Source organism: Macaca mulatta, chromosome 6 (assembly GCF_049350105.2).
Source record: "Macaca mulatta isolate MMU2019108-1 chromosome 6, T2T-MMU8v2.0, whole genome shotgun sequence".
Classification (NCBI taxonomy): domain Eukaryota; kingdom Metazoa; phylum Chordata; class Mammalia; order Primates; family Cercopithecidae; genus Macaca; species Macaca mulatta.
Window position 1 is genome coordinate 140,382,392 of NC_133411.1, and position 18,310 is coordinate 140,400,701.

Consider the following 18,310-nt stretch of genomic DNA (forward strand, 5'->3'; position numbering starts at 1 on the left):
ATTCTATGTAGTGTGAAAAGCACTGCTGTAGAACACACACACAGAGACATAGAAATAAATTCCCATCCTGCCACACAGCAAATAATAGGAGACTGACTCTGTGGCAGAAGGAGGTCGGTTTCCCAGATGAGGTAACACTTGAGTTCAGCACTGACAAATAAAAAGGTTCACTGGACATGCAAGGAGAGGGCCATGGGTGGCAAACACGGGCAAAGAAAGGGCATTCTGAAAGTTCATGCCATACTCAGGAAGGAGGGATGAAGTAATAATGGAGAGAGAATGACAGAACAGGAGGCTAGAAAGGGGGTCGAGGTCAGCAACACTTCTTCTTCACCCTGGTGGTGACATTTCTTTTATGTACCAAGAACTGAATCCAGTTTGCAGTTTTCTCACCTCTGTGATATCTTAGTGCTTGCTTTACCCTTTCCGGTAAATAGTTTAATTAACTTTATACCTTGGTAACAATCTTCACATTAACTTCGGATCAAATAACTGGAGTATTTTCTGTCTCATGAATGACACTTCACTAATATAAAAATCACTACAAATGTCTTAGGAAAGTAATGACTCATTAAATCTTTGTTCTAAAAAGAACACTGGTAGCTATGTAGAGAGTGTGATGTGTCAGAATATGTTATTGGGTTTAATAATCTCTCTAGTGGTTAAGTGGCAACTGAAATATAAAGAAACCATGTGCAGAATGACCTTCATTAAACTGTTACTATGTTATGTCCTGAGGTTTTTACTGAAGTTGCTATAATAAAACATGAATTTTACTACGGCACTTATATTTCCATCTAATACCAAGATGGAACTGAGTTTCCTCCCTTTTTACACTAGTTGCTAGGAACTTTAGAGTCAGAACTGAAGGTGAATCAGAACTATGCTTCTTTTGGTAGAAGCATTTTTTCTCCCACCTTTCCTTGGACTCAATTATATGTTTCAGTGCTTAATTGTATGTGCTTTGTATTGAAAACCATCTCAAATCCTTTAAGTGATAGATATATAATTATTCAAAGTTGAAGGTTTTCTTCTTTGTAACAAAATTTTAGATTATATAATTGTGACAATTTTTGCCTCAAGACATGAATAGATGCAAAAAAACAAATTAACTTGACATTCCACACTGAACGTCCAAACAACAATGAAAATTATGCTATAATGCTCTGATAACAATACATGACAAATACAACAACTTTAGCTTCAGGTGTTTGAGGAAAAATCTGCTTTTAGAAAATTACGAACACTTTTCTGACAGAAAAAGGTAAGTGAGGCCACTTAGATTAAAATAATCTGCCTTATTCTTTCCCACACCCTGAGTAAGACATATCTTGGCTGAGAAGGGTTTCTGTTTTCACTCTACTGCTTAGATTAGGATTACTAAAAGATACCTAATTCTGTGGTTAGAGGTAGTCTCTTTTTTTTTTTTTTTTTTTTTTGAGATGGAGTCTCACTCTGTCACCCAGGCTGGAGTGCAGTGGCGCGATCTCGGCTCACTGCAAGCTCTGCATCCCAGGTTCACACCATTCTCCTGCCTCAGCCTCCCAAGTAGCTGGGATTACAGTCACCTGCCATCACGCCTGGCTAATTTTTTGAATTTTTAGTAGAGATGGTGTTTCACCGTATTAGCCAGCATGGTCTCAATCTACTGACCTCGTGATCCGCCCGCCTCAGCCTCCTAAAGTGCTGGGATTACAGGCGTAAGCCACTGCGCCCGGCCAGAGGTAGTCTCTTTTTCATGTATTTCTGTTCCATTTTAGAGGATGTACCATTCAAATTAACAGAACAAGACAATCTCCCTTTAGCTTTTTGCATCAAGTCATAATCTAGAGTTAAGAGGGCTGCAAGTAACTCTAGTATTTGCTGCACAAGGCTTAACCATCCAGTTGTTTATTTGGTACCAATATGGCAATATAAAATCACATATGAAAATTACCTGAAGGATTGGAAAAATCCAACATACTGGTGGTAGGCTGCAGGAGATCAGGGCTGCTAGATGAGAGTGTTCCAGGGATGGGCATTATAGCCAGACTATGCCTACAGTGCCTTGTTCCCACAATGCTGTCATCTTGTGATTGGCTTAGGCCTCCATCACTTCAAAAGAATGTCACATATCACTTTAAAGTATTTGAGAGTACTTAAGTAGTAAACATTTCTGTTCCCTGTGCACTAAGGCATAACAGAACCAAACCAAAGAGGTGATTTAAACAATTGAAATATACAGCAATTTTTAAAAGACAACTGTAATGATAAAAATGGCACTAAAATTTTTAACAATTACATTAAAATAAAATCTAACTTATACATCTAAGTAATTCTACTACATCCTAATTAAATCGTCTTATTTAGTGTCTCCCAGTTTGGGTGAAGAAATGGAACCTGAGTATTTAGGGAACCCTTCAAATTTGCCAGTTCTAGTGGACACTAATATATGTATCCAAAAATGCACAGCCACACCATAGCAAGGTGTTCTCTTTCTCTTTCCCTTTCTCCAGAAAATCTCGGTGATCCTCTAGGAAAAAGAGGGAGTCTACATTCGAACCAAAAAATATGGCAGGTAGTAGATAATAATGGGGCCAAGGTCAAGTGACAAAGTAAGAGTGGTCTTTAAACACTGGACCAGAAAAAAAATAGAATTATGAAAATTACAGTCTCTAAAGTTCATTCTAAGGGTACATTATTTCTTATTTAATCTCTCAAGTCTAATTATTTAAGCAAACAAAATATTCTTCCTTTTAAATATTTTAGAAATGTGACACAGACAACTTCTAAATCTACCTAAGAGAAAAAATAAAAACAAAGAAACAAACACTGTCACTTAGGTTTTAGACACCCCCAGATTTTAGCTTACTTTTAAGCAAAGCAGTCCTACAAAAATGTAAGATAGCAGTGAAAAAAATTTCCATCAACATCAATAACCAAAAACTACTAAGGGTTGTACTTATGTTAAAACCAATGCTCTGTTACTATTAATTCTTGTCTATATTTTATCAAATGCAGTATTCTGCCTAGTACTTGCTATGCATACAAACAGAAGTATCACAGAATACTTACCTATTATCATGAAAAAGATTAAGGTAGAGTATTATAAATGAATACTATGGAATACATTTAAATTATGTTAGATGTAAAATATAGGATTTTAGGTAGATTAGAAAACTATGCAAGATGGAGAGTTAAGACTGTTAAACTGCTAAAGGACTGTTAATAGTCAGACATGAAAGAGAGGGCCAGGATATGACAGAGCTGAAGAGTCAGAGAAAAGCAAAGAGACATGGAAGAAAGCAAAGATTAGTGTTTCAAGGGCAAGCTTTGATGTCAGGCAGATCTGAGCTACTAGCTGCTTGACCTCAGGCAAATTTCATTCTCTTTCTAAACTTTGGTTTTCTCATCTGTAAATGTGAGCAATACTATCTCCCCCAGGAATACTGAAAAATTAGGTAATATAGGCGAATGTTTTGGTGCAAAGGAAAACAGGACTTTAATTAAGAATGGACTTACTTTTACAAAAATTAAAATGAGAACAGGGCTGGGCACGTTGGCTCACACCTTTAATCCCAGCACTTTAGGTGGCGGAAGTGGGTGAATCACCTGAGTCAGGAGTTTAAGACCAGCCTGACCAACATGGCGAAACCCCATCTCTACTAAAAATACTAAAATTAGCCAGGAGTGGGGTGGCGCGTGCCTGTAATCCCAGCTACTTGGGAGGCTGAGGCAGAAGAATCGCTTGAACCCGGGAGGCGGAGGTTGCAGAGAGCTGAGATCACGCCATTCCACTCCAGCCTGGGCGACAGAGCAAGACTCCGTATCAAAAAATAAAAATAAAAATAATAATAATAAATAAAATAAAATAAAATAAAATAAGAATAGTACAAACCCAGAAGGGAGAATTATTTATTTTACTCAATTTATATTAAAAAGTAGAGGTAGGTCCGAGTAAAGGTACTATAGAAACAAGAAGTGCTTTCCTGGGGAGAGAATTTGACAGATAAAGCAAAGGAGATATCTCATTTGATAAATAATTTGCATTTACCCTAAATAGGCTCCTTATAATTTGGTTTGCATTCCTAAAGATCAGAGTTAAATGTTCTAAGGTTAGGTAAGAGAAAATAAGAGGAAAAAGCACTTTCAAAGGTATTTAAATTATATAGAAAATAAAGATTTTTTTTTTTAAAGTCTTTCTTTAATTGACTTTTGAAAACAAACACATCAATTTTTGGACACAGAGGGTGCGATAAAAATCCAAGGAAGCAAACCATTCAAGAGGCTGTCCAGTCCTACTACTAATAAAGTAGAAGCAACTTTAGCAACATTAAAAAGTTACAATTTTCTATTAAAGGGAATTAACCGCATCAGTGACTGCAGCAAGCTGGAATCACTATAGACTAAGACGTACAGAAAATACAAAAAGTGGCCGGGTGCGGTGGCTCAAGCCTGTAATCCCAGCACTTTGGGAGGCCGAGACGGGCGGATTACGAGGTCAGGAGATCGAGACCATCCTGGCTAACACGGTGAAACCCCGTCTCTACTAAAAATACAAAAAAAACTAGCCGGGCGAGGTGGCGGGCGCCTGTAGTCCCAGCTACTCGGGAGGCTGAGGCAGGAGAATGGCATAAACCTGGGAGACAGAGCTTGCAGTGAGCTGAGATCCAGCCACTGTACTCCAGCCTGGGGGACAGAGCGAGACTCCGTCTCAAAAAAAAAAAAAAGAAAAGAAAATACAAAAAGTCCTTGTATCTCTTACTGATGCTATTTAACATCGCTTCTGCTTTTGAATGCTCAATAGAGACAATATTGTGTAGCTATAAATACGTAAAGCTGGTTACAAAACTGTAGTAATTAAAGTGTGAGGTGCATAAATGAAAACTATACTGCTATGTACAATCCATGCTATGCCATGAATGAAACAGTATTTAGTTGGCAAAATTTCCATGCTTATTTGAAAGCTGAGTTGATAAAGCCCATTTGGCAAGTAATTGTATCATTCTTACCAAAACAGTCTCCTGAGAAGGTGATGCAATAACAGAAGCAAAATTGTTTAAAAAAATTTCTCAATACTTCCCCAACACTAAATTTACTTAGGATAAAAGTACTTGGTTTCATATTATGAAACTAAAAAGGCCACATAAATATCAGCAATATGTAAATAAAAAAGAATCCCAATATTTAAAAAGCAAACAAAAAATATGTTGACAAGAAATGGGGAGGAAAAATACAATTCCTGTTAAGCAAGCAAGGCAGTTTATTTTGGGGATTGTTACAATGAATAATACAGAGATGTTACTTAGGCAACTGTGATTTTAAAAACAAAATAAAAGCTGCGTGATTTTAAAAAAGAAAAACAGATTTCCTGAAATGTGAAGAATTCTTAGGTCGATAAAAACCATACTTCTGTCTTAACTTACAGATGTAATTCAAACTAGTAACATTTTTCACTTTAATTTTTAGGAACATTCTTTTAAAATTATATCATGATTTCTTTGGGATTTTGGAATTATCTATTCTTATCTCAAGTATTTGTTCTTTCCTTACATTCTTTCTTTTCTGTGACAACTCATCCTCTACTCTTACAGAATTGAGTGCTGCTAAAGGTAGAGAACAAGTTTCCGTTCTTGGTGTCTCTTCCAAAGAGGTCTGGCACAGAGGAGATGCTCAGAAATTGTGAAACTGAACTCATTAAACTTTTTTTTCAATAAAAAAATAACAAATGTTCAAGAAGAAAACTTGTAAAACACAAAAAGAAAGCACAGAAGGGAAAAATTACCTATGAAACCATGCCTTCCAAAAACCACAATCAACATTATGATAGTTTTCCTTCTAGTCATTTTTCTGATGTATAGTACAATTTATTTAACTAATCCTTGCAGCTGGACATTTAGGGTGTTCCAATTTTGTTTTAGTATAGATAAAACAACTTATAGCATCTATATATAAATCTTCATCTAATTACTATTAGAAACAGAACTACTGAATCAAAGAATTTTGTCATTTAAAAATATTTACTGGCCAGGTGAGGTGGCTCAAACCTGTAATCCCAGCACTCTGGGAGGCTAAGGCAGGTGGATCACTTGAGGTCAGGAGTTCCAGAACAGCCTGGCCAACACGGTGAAACCCTGTCTCTACTAAAATTAAAATTTACTTATGTATTTATGTATTTATTTTTATTTTTCAGTTGGAGTTTCACTCTGTTGCCCAGGCTTAAGTGCAGTGGCATGATCTTGGCTTGCCACAACCTCCGCCTCCCCGGGTTCAAGTGATTTCCCTGCCACAGCCTCCCGAGTAGCTGGGATTACAGGCATGTGCCACACCACGCCCAGCAAATTTTTGTAGTTCTCTTGCCTCAGCCTCCCTAGCAGCTGGGATTACAAGTGTGTGCCACTATGTCCAGCTAGTTTTTTGTATTTTTTGGTAGAGATGGACTTTCACAATGTTGGTCAGGCTGATCTCAATCTCCTGGCCTCAAGTGATCCCTCCATCTCGGCCTCCCAAAGTGCTGGGATAACAGGTGTGAGATACTGTGTCCAGCCAGAATTTTGCCACTTTTAAAGCTTTTAATAAAAAGGCATCACTTTATATTAGCACACCAGTTTAAACTTTTATAAACTTATTACATTATCAGTTCTGTCCCTGACCATTCTTTTTGTCAGTCTGTGAGGAAACAAACGGTATCCAGGATTAAACTGTATATCCTGGATCAGTATCAATACAGACCATCTGAGTCATGTTTTCTGCCTATTTTTCCATTGAAGTTTTAGTGATATTTTTTTCCTATTTGATTTCTGAGAGCTCTTTATATATAAAGGATAGTATACTTTTGTGTAGCAGAAGGAATTGTCTGAATTCACTTCAACTGACTGTCAATAAATATAAGATACATTCTCAAAAATGCAAAATGGCCAGTCTGAAAGGTAAGACAGCTCTCCCAACAAAACAGCCTCCAGAAACCTTTGACTTCCAAGATAACCTATTTTTTCTGTATTTATGTGGCTGAAATACTTTGCATTTTACTCCTTGGAAACGTGTTTGGAAGGGACAGACAGGTTAATATAAACTTCTGCAGTGCAGCATTTTATTCATATTTATATTCATAACCAAGCGTTTTCTTGTTGACACAAAGCAAGACATCCAATAATCCCTTCTGAGTTTAAGTAAAACTATTTTTACCAGATAGTCCTCTTTTTTGGGTACCAATATAAAGTTATAATGCTTGAAAATATTCAACTGACTGTTCCTGGCGACCTCAGTTCTACATCTCTTGCTGCAACCAAAGACAGAATTCAGGTATAGTAACTAATTCCCACACCTGTCACCAAAGGATAATATGGAGTTGAGATACTGATTTAGCTGCCTAAAACTTGAGTACAGCTGGTTAGAATGTGATAGTAACAAGTTGAAGACAGTTATAATTATAGTGTTATCTGTCTTTGGATGATACATGTCACAACTGTGTCACTGGTCAAAATGAGACGCAGTTAATGGGAGAACGATGTATTCCAGACAAAACCCATTAAGGTTTCCAGAAGTGGAACTCAGGGCATTACCCCCTGAGGAATTCTCCTCATGCATTCTTTTCTGCCTTCTGGATCCTCGGTTTTGTCCTTTTTCCACAGTGACTTCCAGTCATCCCCACCTGTCCCCGACCTCTTCAGTGTAGGCTGGCTCCTCTAACATTCTCCTTACTCAGTCCCCATTTGTGAGACCATGCATTTTCTTATAGTGTTCGCTACAGTACACTCAACATTCAAAAATTTTCGTATTTTAAAGTAATGATTTCTATAAGCCACTTGACCTCAAGGATAGAATGAGTAATGAACTTTTAGAAAAAGTTCAGGGTATTTTAATCCTCTGAGTTCCAAATTAAATGAAGAGCAAATGTGTTTCACTGGCTGGAAATAAGAACTCAGGAAGATGAGCATTTCTGACTAGAAAATCTCTGAGATGTTTTAATTATTGAAAAAATATTTAAAAATTTAAAAAAATATTTTAAAAAAAATTTAAAAATATTTAAAAGTATTTAAAAATAAAAAAAAATCTCATCACTAAAGATGAGAGCTGACACAATTCCAAGTTGCCTCCCAATTGTTAACTCTGCTATCACTGCTATATTGTGCTGTATCCACAACCCCAAATCACTAACACGGCCATCAGAGAGGTCTTCCTAAAAGAACAAATTTTATCAAATCACATGTCTTCTTATGGCTCCCAGTCATGACACGATGAAGTCTATTATCTTTAGCATAATATTCAAGGTCCCTCATAACCTACTTCTCTTGCTCCGGCTCTAGTTATATACACAGAAACACAATCTATTCAAACCTAACAAGTTTGTTCCTGCCTCCACTTATCAACCTATAATGTGAGAACTTTGCAATTTGCTTAGATTATCAACTCCTGGAGGATAAGAACCTTGATCTATTTATCTTCCTGTCTCTGGCTTAGGATATAATAAATGTGTGGAGAATAAGGGTTCCTGATGTGAATTTCTCAGAGTTAAGGACTATCTCTTTTTGTTTCTATAACTATCATCTGGCAAATTACCAGGAACTTTCAGGAGGCAAATAAATATTTTCTTTTAATGTATTTTTTGGAACTTGCTTTATTTCGTTCACTGATTATTCACTGTCTTAACTTATTCAAAAAACATGAACTGAGTGCCTAGTATGTGCTAAGTATTGTACTGCTCTTGATTAGAACTTTGGTAATTGCTTCAGGAAGTTGCTAATGTAATATATATTAGAGTCATCCCCCAATCATGACAATTTAGTGGTCTAATTCCATCAGTATTTTACAGACCTTAATTTACATTTAAAATCTTCAAGTATTACTAAGTTTTGGTGATATCCCATTTTGGAAATAGAAATAGGTCTGATTAAAAAGTTCAACTTTAGAATTCAAGAAGGAATAAATGGTGCTGCAAAGGAAAAATGATTAAAAAAAAACAAAAACAAAAACTGGTGAATGAGTCCCAAGATTTAAGGTGTACAATCTGTACAGATCAGGAGACTAAAATTGGACCAAAAATGTTTAAAAACAGATTTCACAAAATAAAATGAGCAGTCTTTTCCAAAATTCAAAATAATGCTATTATATAATCTGAAAGTTGTAACTTCATGAAAGTGATAGGGAGAAGTTCAAATGTATTCTTATTTAAGTACTGTTTGAAGACTTTATGATACACTAGTTAAAGCAAAACTTACCTGTCTCTCCCCACCCCAAATAAAAACTTTATAGTGAAGATGAAAATTCCTGCATGGCTAAGATTGGCATTACCTACCTAAATAGCTTTGGAGGCAAGATACTAAATCGTGTTTTATCCAAAATCTTCCTGATTTTGTTTCTTCCACCTGAAACAGTATTTGCTTTAACTTTCTTACTTCCTTTCTCCTGTGATGTCTGTTCAATATCTCCTGGCACATGCTGAATAGAATGGCGATTACTTTTTTTTTCAGCAATTTTGGGAATATGAGGAACACCAGATTTCTCTTGTTCAGTCCTAAAAAGTAACTCTTTGAACACTGTGGAAATAAAACAAATGTGTCATTTCTTTTCTTCTCTTTAGAAAATTTTTACACCAACAACAAATTTTAAGGATAAATACAGTGATTTTCCATTATTTGAACTTTCGCAGTCTCATTCAACTAAACATTGTCAAGTATTTACCCATCCTTTAGCAGCGATATCTACTTCTGTCTTTAGTTTTTATACCTGATTATACTTCTGATGTTGCCCAACACTAATACAAGGAAAGTCAGTGGGGGGAAAGGGAAAGGAAGAGGGCAGACTACAGGCAGGTTTGAAAAAAACAGATTCCTATTGAGGTAGTAAGTAATATAACACTAATCAACTAATTTTATAGAAACAGATATTTAGGTTCTATTGTATGTTATTCCTTATAATACAGCTGACCCTTGAACAACATCAGTTTGAACTATGTGGGTCCATTTATACTTGGATTTTTTTCAACCAAACATGGATTGAAAATACAGTATTCTTGGGATGCAAAAACCTGTGTATGGCTCTGAAGAACCAACTGAGAGTCTGGAATATGCACATATTTTGGTATACATGGGGTGGAGGTCCTGTAAACAACCCTACGCATATACCGAGGGATAACTACATATGTCACTTGAGATGAGACCTCACTACTATAGTCAGGTTCAGATGTAAAATTTAGATGAGAAAAGCTTTGTTGGTCTTTATTTTTACTTTTACCAAAAAACAGTAATTTTGTTTATTTATTGATTGATTGATTTTGAGACGGAGTCTCACTCTGTCGCCCAGGATGGAGTACTGTGGTGCAATCTCAGCTCACTGCAACCTCCACCTTCTGGGTTCAAGCGATTCTACTGCCTCAGCTTCCAGAGTAGCTAGGATTACAGGCATGTATCACCACACCGGGCTAATTTTTGTATTTTTAGTAGAGGTGGGGTTTCCCCATCTTGGCCAGGTTGGTCTCGAACATCTGACCTCAGGTGATTCACCCACTTCGGCCCCCCAAAGTGCTGGGATTACAGGCCTAAGCCACCATGCCCGGCCTAATTTTGGTAATTTAAATTTGGTAATATATAACGATTCCTCACGGTCACATTTATGAGGCTATGTCATTCGGTAAAGCTGCTAAAAAATATCCATTTCAGTGGTCTGAACTAAACAAGTAAACAACCAATCATATCTTAGATACTGCTTTTTTTTTTTTTTCTTTTTGAGACAGAGTTTTGCTCTAGTTGTCCAGGCTGGAGTGCAATGGTACAATCTCGGCTCACCACAACCTTCGCCTCCTGGGTTCAAGCGGTTCTCCTGCCTTGGCCTCCCGAATAGCTGGGATTACAGACATGACACCAACATACCTGGCTAATTTTGTATTTTTAGCAGAGATGGGGTTTCTCCATGTTGGTCAAGCTGGTCTCGAACTCCTGACCTCAGGTGATCTGCCCGCCTCGGCCTCCCAAAGTGCTGGGATTACAGGCATCAGCCACCATGCCTGGCCCTTTTTTTTTTTTCCTTTTTTTGAGAAAGGGTCTCACTCTGTTGCCCAGGCTGGAGTTCAGTGGCATGATCACAGCTCACTGCATCCTTGGCCTTCCTGGGCTCAGGTGATCCTCCCACCTCAGCCTCTTGAGCAGCTGGGATTACAGGAGTGTGCCACCATGCCAGGTTAATTTTTGTATTTTTTTGTAGAGATGGGGTTTTGACATGTTGCCTAGGATGACCTCGAACTTCTAGGCTCAAGAGATCTGCCTGTTTCAGCCTTCCAAAGGGCTGGGATTACAGGCATAAGCCACCGTGCCTGGCCTCAGATATCTATCAAGTCTAACTAAGTCTGGTGAATTACTTCATCCTTAATGAGGGTGCAGGTACATTTGGGAAATTACTTTTTTAGCAATCTATTTGCCTACACCAAATTTTTGCCTTGTGAGGATGGCTACATCTCCTTGGGATAAAGCAAAGATAAATCTGTATAAGGTAAATATCTAGCAGTGATGAGTCATGGCGCTGAGGAAGTCTGAATTACAGAGAAATAGTGGTTGTGTACTCTTAGAATAGAGTTAAATGTCTTCAGCTGCATGAGCTGTGGAAGCAAACACTCAGCTTATCATTAGATATAGCTTTGAGCAGTATATGCGGCACCTTTTTTTATTTTTTAAGCTATAAATTATGTAAACATGCCCACTGAAAAATCCAATCACAGAGAATTTTTCTGGAAAACAACAGAAAAGCAAGAGTTTCCCATGAAATCAAAGAACTTACAAGTAAGACAGAAATGGATAAAGCCTTAAGAATGGATTAAAACATTTACAACTTGGTATTCACTTGTAAAATCTGGACTGATTTGAGGGTTTCAACAGAAGGACGATATCACATTACCAAAGCACAGTGCAAGTTTATGAAAAGCACATTTTTCTGCTTTCAAAATGATGGAGACTTTTTAGAAGTTACCTTCCATACAGTCTGCATGATTAAAATAAAGTAAAATATTTTTAAAATTTCACGTTATTTTAAGCCATATGGTAATAACATATATATACACACACGCACATGTGTGTGCGTGTGTATGTATATATGTACATTTATATATGTATTTTTTGGAAACAGGGTCCGGTGTCACTCTGTCGTCCAGGCTGGAGATCACAGCTCACTGCAGCCTTGACTTTATGGGCTCATGTGATCCTCCCACTTTTGCCTCCTGGGTAGCTGGGACTACAGGCATGTGCTACTGCGCCCAGCTCATTTTTTCTATTTTTGTAGAGATGTGGTCTCACTATGTTTCCTAGGCTAGTCTTGAACTCCTGGGCTCAAACGATCCTTCTGGCTCGCCCTTCCAAAGTGATGGGATTATAGGGGTGAGCCACCACGACCAGCCAATACTTTTTAAATCTAAAATTCAGACATTCATTCATTCAAAAAATATTAACCTATAAATATAGGTCAGGTACTTCACTTGATGTTTGTATAATCCTCCTGTTGTGGAACTTACAGTCAGTCTAAGACACATAAAACATAACCAGAGGAACTACTTAAAAGAGCAGGAAAGGGCAATCTTCCTTAAGCAAGTCAGTCACCTTGGAAAAAGAAATCAAAAAGATGAGATTTTAACTAGGCAAAGAAGGAGAAGGATGAGTAATCCTAGGTAGAGAAAATCTCAAGTTCAAAGTCCCTGTGGTAGAAGGAAAGTTCAAGAAAATGAAAATGACTAGAGAACAAGGTAGAGATGAGGCCAGATAATGCTATGCTAAAGTATTCAAATTTTCTGTTGGAGCAACAGGAAAACTTTGAGAGGGCAGATTTCCTTAGTAGTGTGTATATAAGGTAACTGAATTATTTTTAAAAATTGTTAAATTTGGCTGGGTGTGGTGGCTCATGCCTGTAATCCCAGCACTTTGGGAGGCTGAGGAGGGCGGATCACCGGAGGTCAGGAGTTCGGGACCAGCTTGGTCAACATGGTGAAACTCCACCTCTACTAAAAATACAAAAATTAGCTGGGAATGGTGGCAGATGGCTGCAATCCCAGCTACTCCAGAGGCTGAGACAGGAGAATCGCTTGAACCTGGGAGGCGGAGGTTGCAGTGAGCCGAGGTTGAGTCACTGCACTCCAATCTGGACAACAGAGCAAGACGACTCTGCCTCAAAAAAAAAAAAAAAAAAAAACTGTTAAATTTCTCCACTGGACCTGAGTATGTAATTATAAGTAAAAATGTGTGGAGCTTGTAGTTTGTTTTAAAGAAGAGAAACGATTGTGTTAAATTTAAAAAAATAGGGACAAAAATGAAAGGATAACGAGCACACATAGTTACAATGCTATTAAACAGCAGTATCAGACATTGTACATAAACCAAAAGTAAAAGTGCCAAAGAATCTATAAAAGCTTAAATTTGACTACATAAAAACTAAAAATGTCTCTCTTCTTACATACATGTATATGAGTTCACAAACACAAGGAACAAAAGTCAAAACACAAACCACTTGTGGAAAATACTTTCAACTTTTCAACTCTTTAAAAAGAGTTGAAAAAAAAAAAGAGTGTCTTGGCCGGGTGCAGTGGCCCACGCCTGTAATCCCAGCACTTTGGGAGGCCGAGGTGGGTGGATCACGAAGTCAGGACATTGAGATCATCCTGGCCATCACGGTGAAACCCCGTATCTATTAAACAATACAAAAAATTAGCAGGGTGTGGTGGTGGGCACCTGTAGTCCCAGCTACTCAGGAGGCTGAGGCAGGAGAATGGTGTGAACCTGGGAGGCGGAGCTTGCAGTGAGTGGAGATTGTGCCACTGCACTCCAGCCTGGGCGACAGAGCGAGACTCCATCTCAAAAAAAAAAAAGACTTTATAGAAAATAAATGCCAAAACACACAAAAAAGGTGCTCAACCTTGTTATTAAATAACATATATCGAAATTTAAAAGGCTGATTATACCCACGGCAGAGGCTTTTTTTCTGACACAGAGTCCTGCTCTGTTGCCAGGCTGGAGTGCAGTGGTGCGATCTCGGCTCACTGCAACCTCCACCTCCCAGGTTCAAGTGATTCTCCTGCCTCAGCCTCCCGAGTAGCTGGGACTACAGGTGCCCGCCACCACGCCCAGCTAATTTTTGTATTTTTAGTAAAGACAGGGTTAGCCAGGATGGTCTCGATCTCTTGACCTCGTGATCTGCCCGCCTGGGCCTCCCAAAGTGCTGGGATTACAGGTGTGGGCCACTGCACCCGGCCAAGACACTCTTATACACTGATGAATGAAGCATAGATTGTGATAAAACTTTCAGAAAGTAAAACCCTGTAGTGTCTGTCAAAAGTAATTCCACTTTGAGAAATTTATCATATAGATGGATTATATGAGCATAAAAGTACAAAGAATTTTTATTATATCTCTGTTAATAGCAAAAGCTATAAACAATCTAAAATATCTAGCAATACGACATTAACTCAACAGATTATGGTGATAACAGAATTCTATGTAATAATAAAAATTATATAACAAGTAGGTCTGTATGAACCAATGTGAAATGGCACAGAATATTGTACACAGTATGGTTCCACTGTATATCTATTTTTAGTATTTTAGTTTTCAAAATACATGCACGTATTACTTTTATTAAAACTTAAAAAGACAAGTTATCTGAGAAATGGGATTTTGGGATTTAGAGACAGAGTCTTACTCTGTTGCCCAGGCTGGAATGCAGGGACACAATCACAGCTCATTATAGTCTTGAATTCCTGGGCTCAAGTGATCTTCCTGCCTCAGCCTCCCAAGTAGCTGGGACTACAGGTGCACGCTACCATGCCCAGCTAAATTTTAGTGTTGTGCAGAGACCAGGTCTCACTATGTTGCCCAGGCTGGTCTAGGAACTCCTAGCCTCAAGTGATCCTCCCGCCTCAGCCTCCTAAAGTGCTAGAATTACAGGCATGAGCCACCATGCTTGGCTAGAAGTGGGATTTTTATTTTATTATTTTTTTTTGAGACAAGAGTCTCGCTCTGTCACCAGGCTGGAGTGCAGTGGCGCGATCTCGGCTCACTGCAAGCTCCGCCTCCCGGGTTCACATCATTCTCCTGCCTCAGCCTCCTGAGTAGCTGGTACTACAGGCGCCCACCACCACGCCCGGCTAATTTTTTGTATTTTTTAGTAGAGACGGGGTTTCAGCGTGTTAGCCAGGATGGTCTCGATCTCCTGACCTTGTGATCCGCCCGCCTTGGCCTCCCAAAGTGCTGGGATTACAGGCATGAGCCACCGCACCCGGCCTAGAAGTGGGATTTTTAAAGATATTAGAAAGCTGAGGAAGCCAAGAGGAATAGATTAATTAAAATTCCAGAATAGGAAGAGAGTAAACTGAGATTGCCAGCTGTTTTCTTCTCTGGGTGTATTTGCTTAATCTAAACATGAGGTGTGGGTCAGGTAGAGGAACTCTTCGAGGAGAAAGAGAACTTCAGATGGCTGTGAGTGCTTGCATGGAAACTAGAATACAATGAAGCCTAAAAGCAGTGTCACTTTTCTCGACAGGACAACTGCTATTAGTAGGAGTTCCCTTTTCTCACTCCTTAAGCCAGGCCTCTCCTGAGTACTGTACCACAGTAGTCACATCCAGGTTTCAGGTTGCCTTGAGTCCAACCTAGGGCATACTAGAACTAAAATAATAGTGAATTCATTGCTGGTGGCGGTACTTTGAATTACGGTATTCTTTTGTGAATTGCCTGTTGCCATTTGCTGTTCAGAGTTCTTAAATAAGTGGGTCACGATTCTGTCCAGGTTTACTACTAAGCTCAGTGGGAGATGAAGGGTGGTGTGTGTTTACTCCATCTTATCTGGAAATGGAACACTTAATTTGATTTTTATCTTCATGGACATAAGATAGCAAACTTACAATCTGTGTCTGATATTCTGAAGCACCTGTGCTTCTGTTTCTGTTGGTTCTGGTTCATACTGACTTTTAAGAGTACCTCATAATCTTTGCTTGACTCTGTTTTTAAAAAAACTATTTTTAGAAATAACAAGTTGCTGTTAGTATCCTCTAAAGAAGATATTTATTTTCTTTTGTCAGGCACCTGTAATCTATATCCAGGGCCAAAACTCTAAGTTTTCCTGGGTCACCTAGATGGTCAGTTAGGTACAGCGCACATCCACTTCAGACAGAGCTTTTCAAAGTCTCAATCCTAACGAAGGTTGTAATGCTATAGTTTTGGGCACTGAACTACAAACCTGTAAGTTTATCAAGGAGCTCCTCTCAGTTGTATTCTATGGATGGGAAAATGGCCCTGGAAAAAAAGACGTCACTTTGGGATATGGTCCCAGGAGTGGAAAAAGGCTTTGACACATCCAGAGTTTTTCACTATCTTTTTGGATTGTTATGTTTGTTTATAGTTTTTCATATTTAGTCTAGCTCTTTTAAGTTGTCTTCAGTCAATACTGGAAGTAGAAAGTTGACACAAGTTTTGTTTAACACATTTTCCTCAGCTCATAGTAAGGCCTTTGAAATATGAGTCACACCTTTCTTTTACTCTGGGATATTCTCCGCTATTATTTCCTACATATCTTCTTCCTCACATTTTCTTTTGGATATCCTGGAATAGAGCTTAATTTTACTTTGTCTTTTTGTTCCACAGTCTGGGAGATTTTTCTCAACTTTATTATCTATTCTTTCAAATGAATGTTTTTGTCTGTAAGTTATTTCTTTCTCAATGATTGTTGTTTATTCTTTCCTAATATCCTGTTCTTGTTTCAACGGATAAATTTTTTTTTTTTGAGACGGAGTCTCACTCTGTCCCCCAGGCTGGAGTGCAGTGGTGCAATCTCAGCTCACTGCAAGCTCTGCCTCTCAAGGGATAAATTTTTAAATCGCTCTGTGCAGCATTCTAGAAATGTTTTTCTTCTCTTCTTTAAATATTTTCTCCATAATGTGTAAGACCACTCATTAGGTCTCTACCACACCCTCTCAATGATCCTGATTCTCCTTATGCTTGGTGATCCCTGGACGTCGGCTCTAAGTAATATAAAAGGACCAAGAATGGTTTGCTCTGGTATTGTGTCTGGAGTTGGTTCCTTCCGGTGGGTTCTTGGTTCGCTGACTTCCAAGAATGAAGTCGGGGACCTTCATGGTGACTGTTACAGCTCTTAAAGATGGTGTGTCTGAGGTTTGTTCCTTCAGATGTGTCCAGAGTTTCTTCCTTCTGGTGGGTTCGTGGTCTCGCTGACTTCAAGAATGAAGCCGTGGACCTTTGTGGCCAGTGTTACAGCTCTTAAAGGTGGTGCAGACCCAAAGAGTGAGCAGCAGCAAGATTTATTGTGAAGAGCAAAAGAACAAAGCTTCCACAACATGGAAGGGGACCCGCAGGTTGGCCCTGCAGGCTGGGGTGGCCCGCTTTTATTCCCTTATTTGTCCCTGCCTACGTCCTGCTGATTGGTCCATTTTACAGAGTGCCGATTGGTCCATTTTACAGAGTGCTGACTGGTGCATTTACAATCCTTTAGCTAGACACAAAGCACCGATTGGTGCATTTTTACAGAGTGCTGATTGTGCATTTACAATCCTTTAGCTAGACACAGAGCACTGACTGGTGCGTTTTTACAGAGTGCTGATTGGTGCATTTACAATCTGTAGCTAGACAGAAAAGTTCTTCAAGTCCCCACTTGACCCAGGAAGTCTAGCTGGCTTCACCTCTCAGTATCACTGAACAAATGTCTTCTGGTCACAGCTTTCCTTTTTGTAGCTCTCCAGACTGCAAGTTTGATACAGGATGACCTAACTGCTCAACTCTATTTCATGGAATGCCAGAGTTATTAGGGATTTATTATGGGCATCCCCACATCTAGAGTAAAATGCTCCATTTCTACAAATATTCTGTTGTAATTTAATAGATAAATTAAAATTCCAGAATAGAAAGAGAGTAAACTGAGATTGCCAGCTGTTTTCTTCTCTGGGTGCATTTGCTAAATCTAAACACGAGGTGTTTAGCTTTCTCCTTGGTGTTTTGCTTTCCACCTAGGGTAAGGAAGAAAGAGCTGACTGCTATGTTCCCCCTTTGTGGCACCATGTAACTTCTATCCTCTGCCATATCCAACCTAGGGTTCTGTTGGCCAACTGCTTTCCCACTACTCAAAGGGTTCTGAGGGTATGGCTTCTGTCTTTTGCATCCTTCAGATCTACTTTTTCTGTATCCCAGAGTTCATGGGGGTTCACACTATCTCTGTATTTTTATTATTTTTATTCAGAATATTTAATACCAGTTAGTAATCTTTATGTGACTGGTACAAAAGGTTTAAAGGTATTAGATGGTTAGAAGAAACCTAGGAAACAGTGCTAGAGAAATTGAAGCTTGGAAAGACT

At 38.6% G+C, this 18,310-nt stretch overlaps 1 protein-coding gene across 6 annotated transcripts in view; it reads right to left on the reverse strand.

Moving 5' to 3' along the window:
* RAPGEF6 (Rap guanine nucleotide exchange factor 6) overlaps positions 1-18,310 on the reverse strand; it is a 215,647-nt gene that overhangs the window by 47,270 nt on the left and 150,067 nt on the right. For all 6 annotated transcript variants that reach the window (XM_078005143.1, XM_001101427.5, XM_002804506.4 and 3 more), the window contains 2 exons: positions 9,275-9,515; positions 1,937-2,094 (listed from right to left, as the gene is read on the reverse strand). In XM_078005143.1, coding sequence (XP_077861269.1) covers positions 1,937-2,094; positions 9,275-9,515 — 399 coding nt within the window. The remainder of the gene's footprint in view (positions 1-1,936; positions 2,095-9,274; positions 9,516-18,310) is intronic.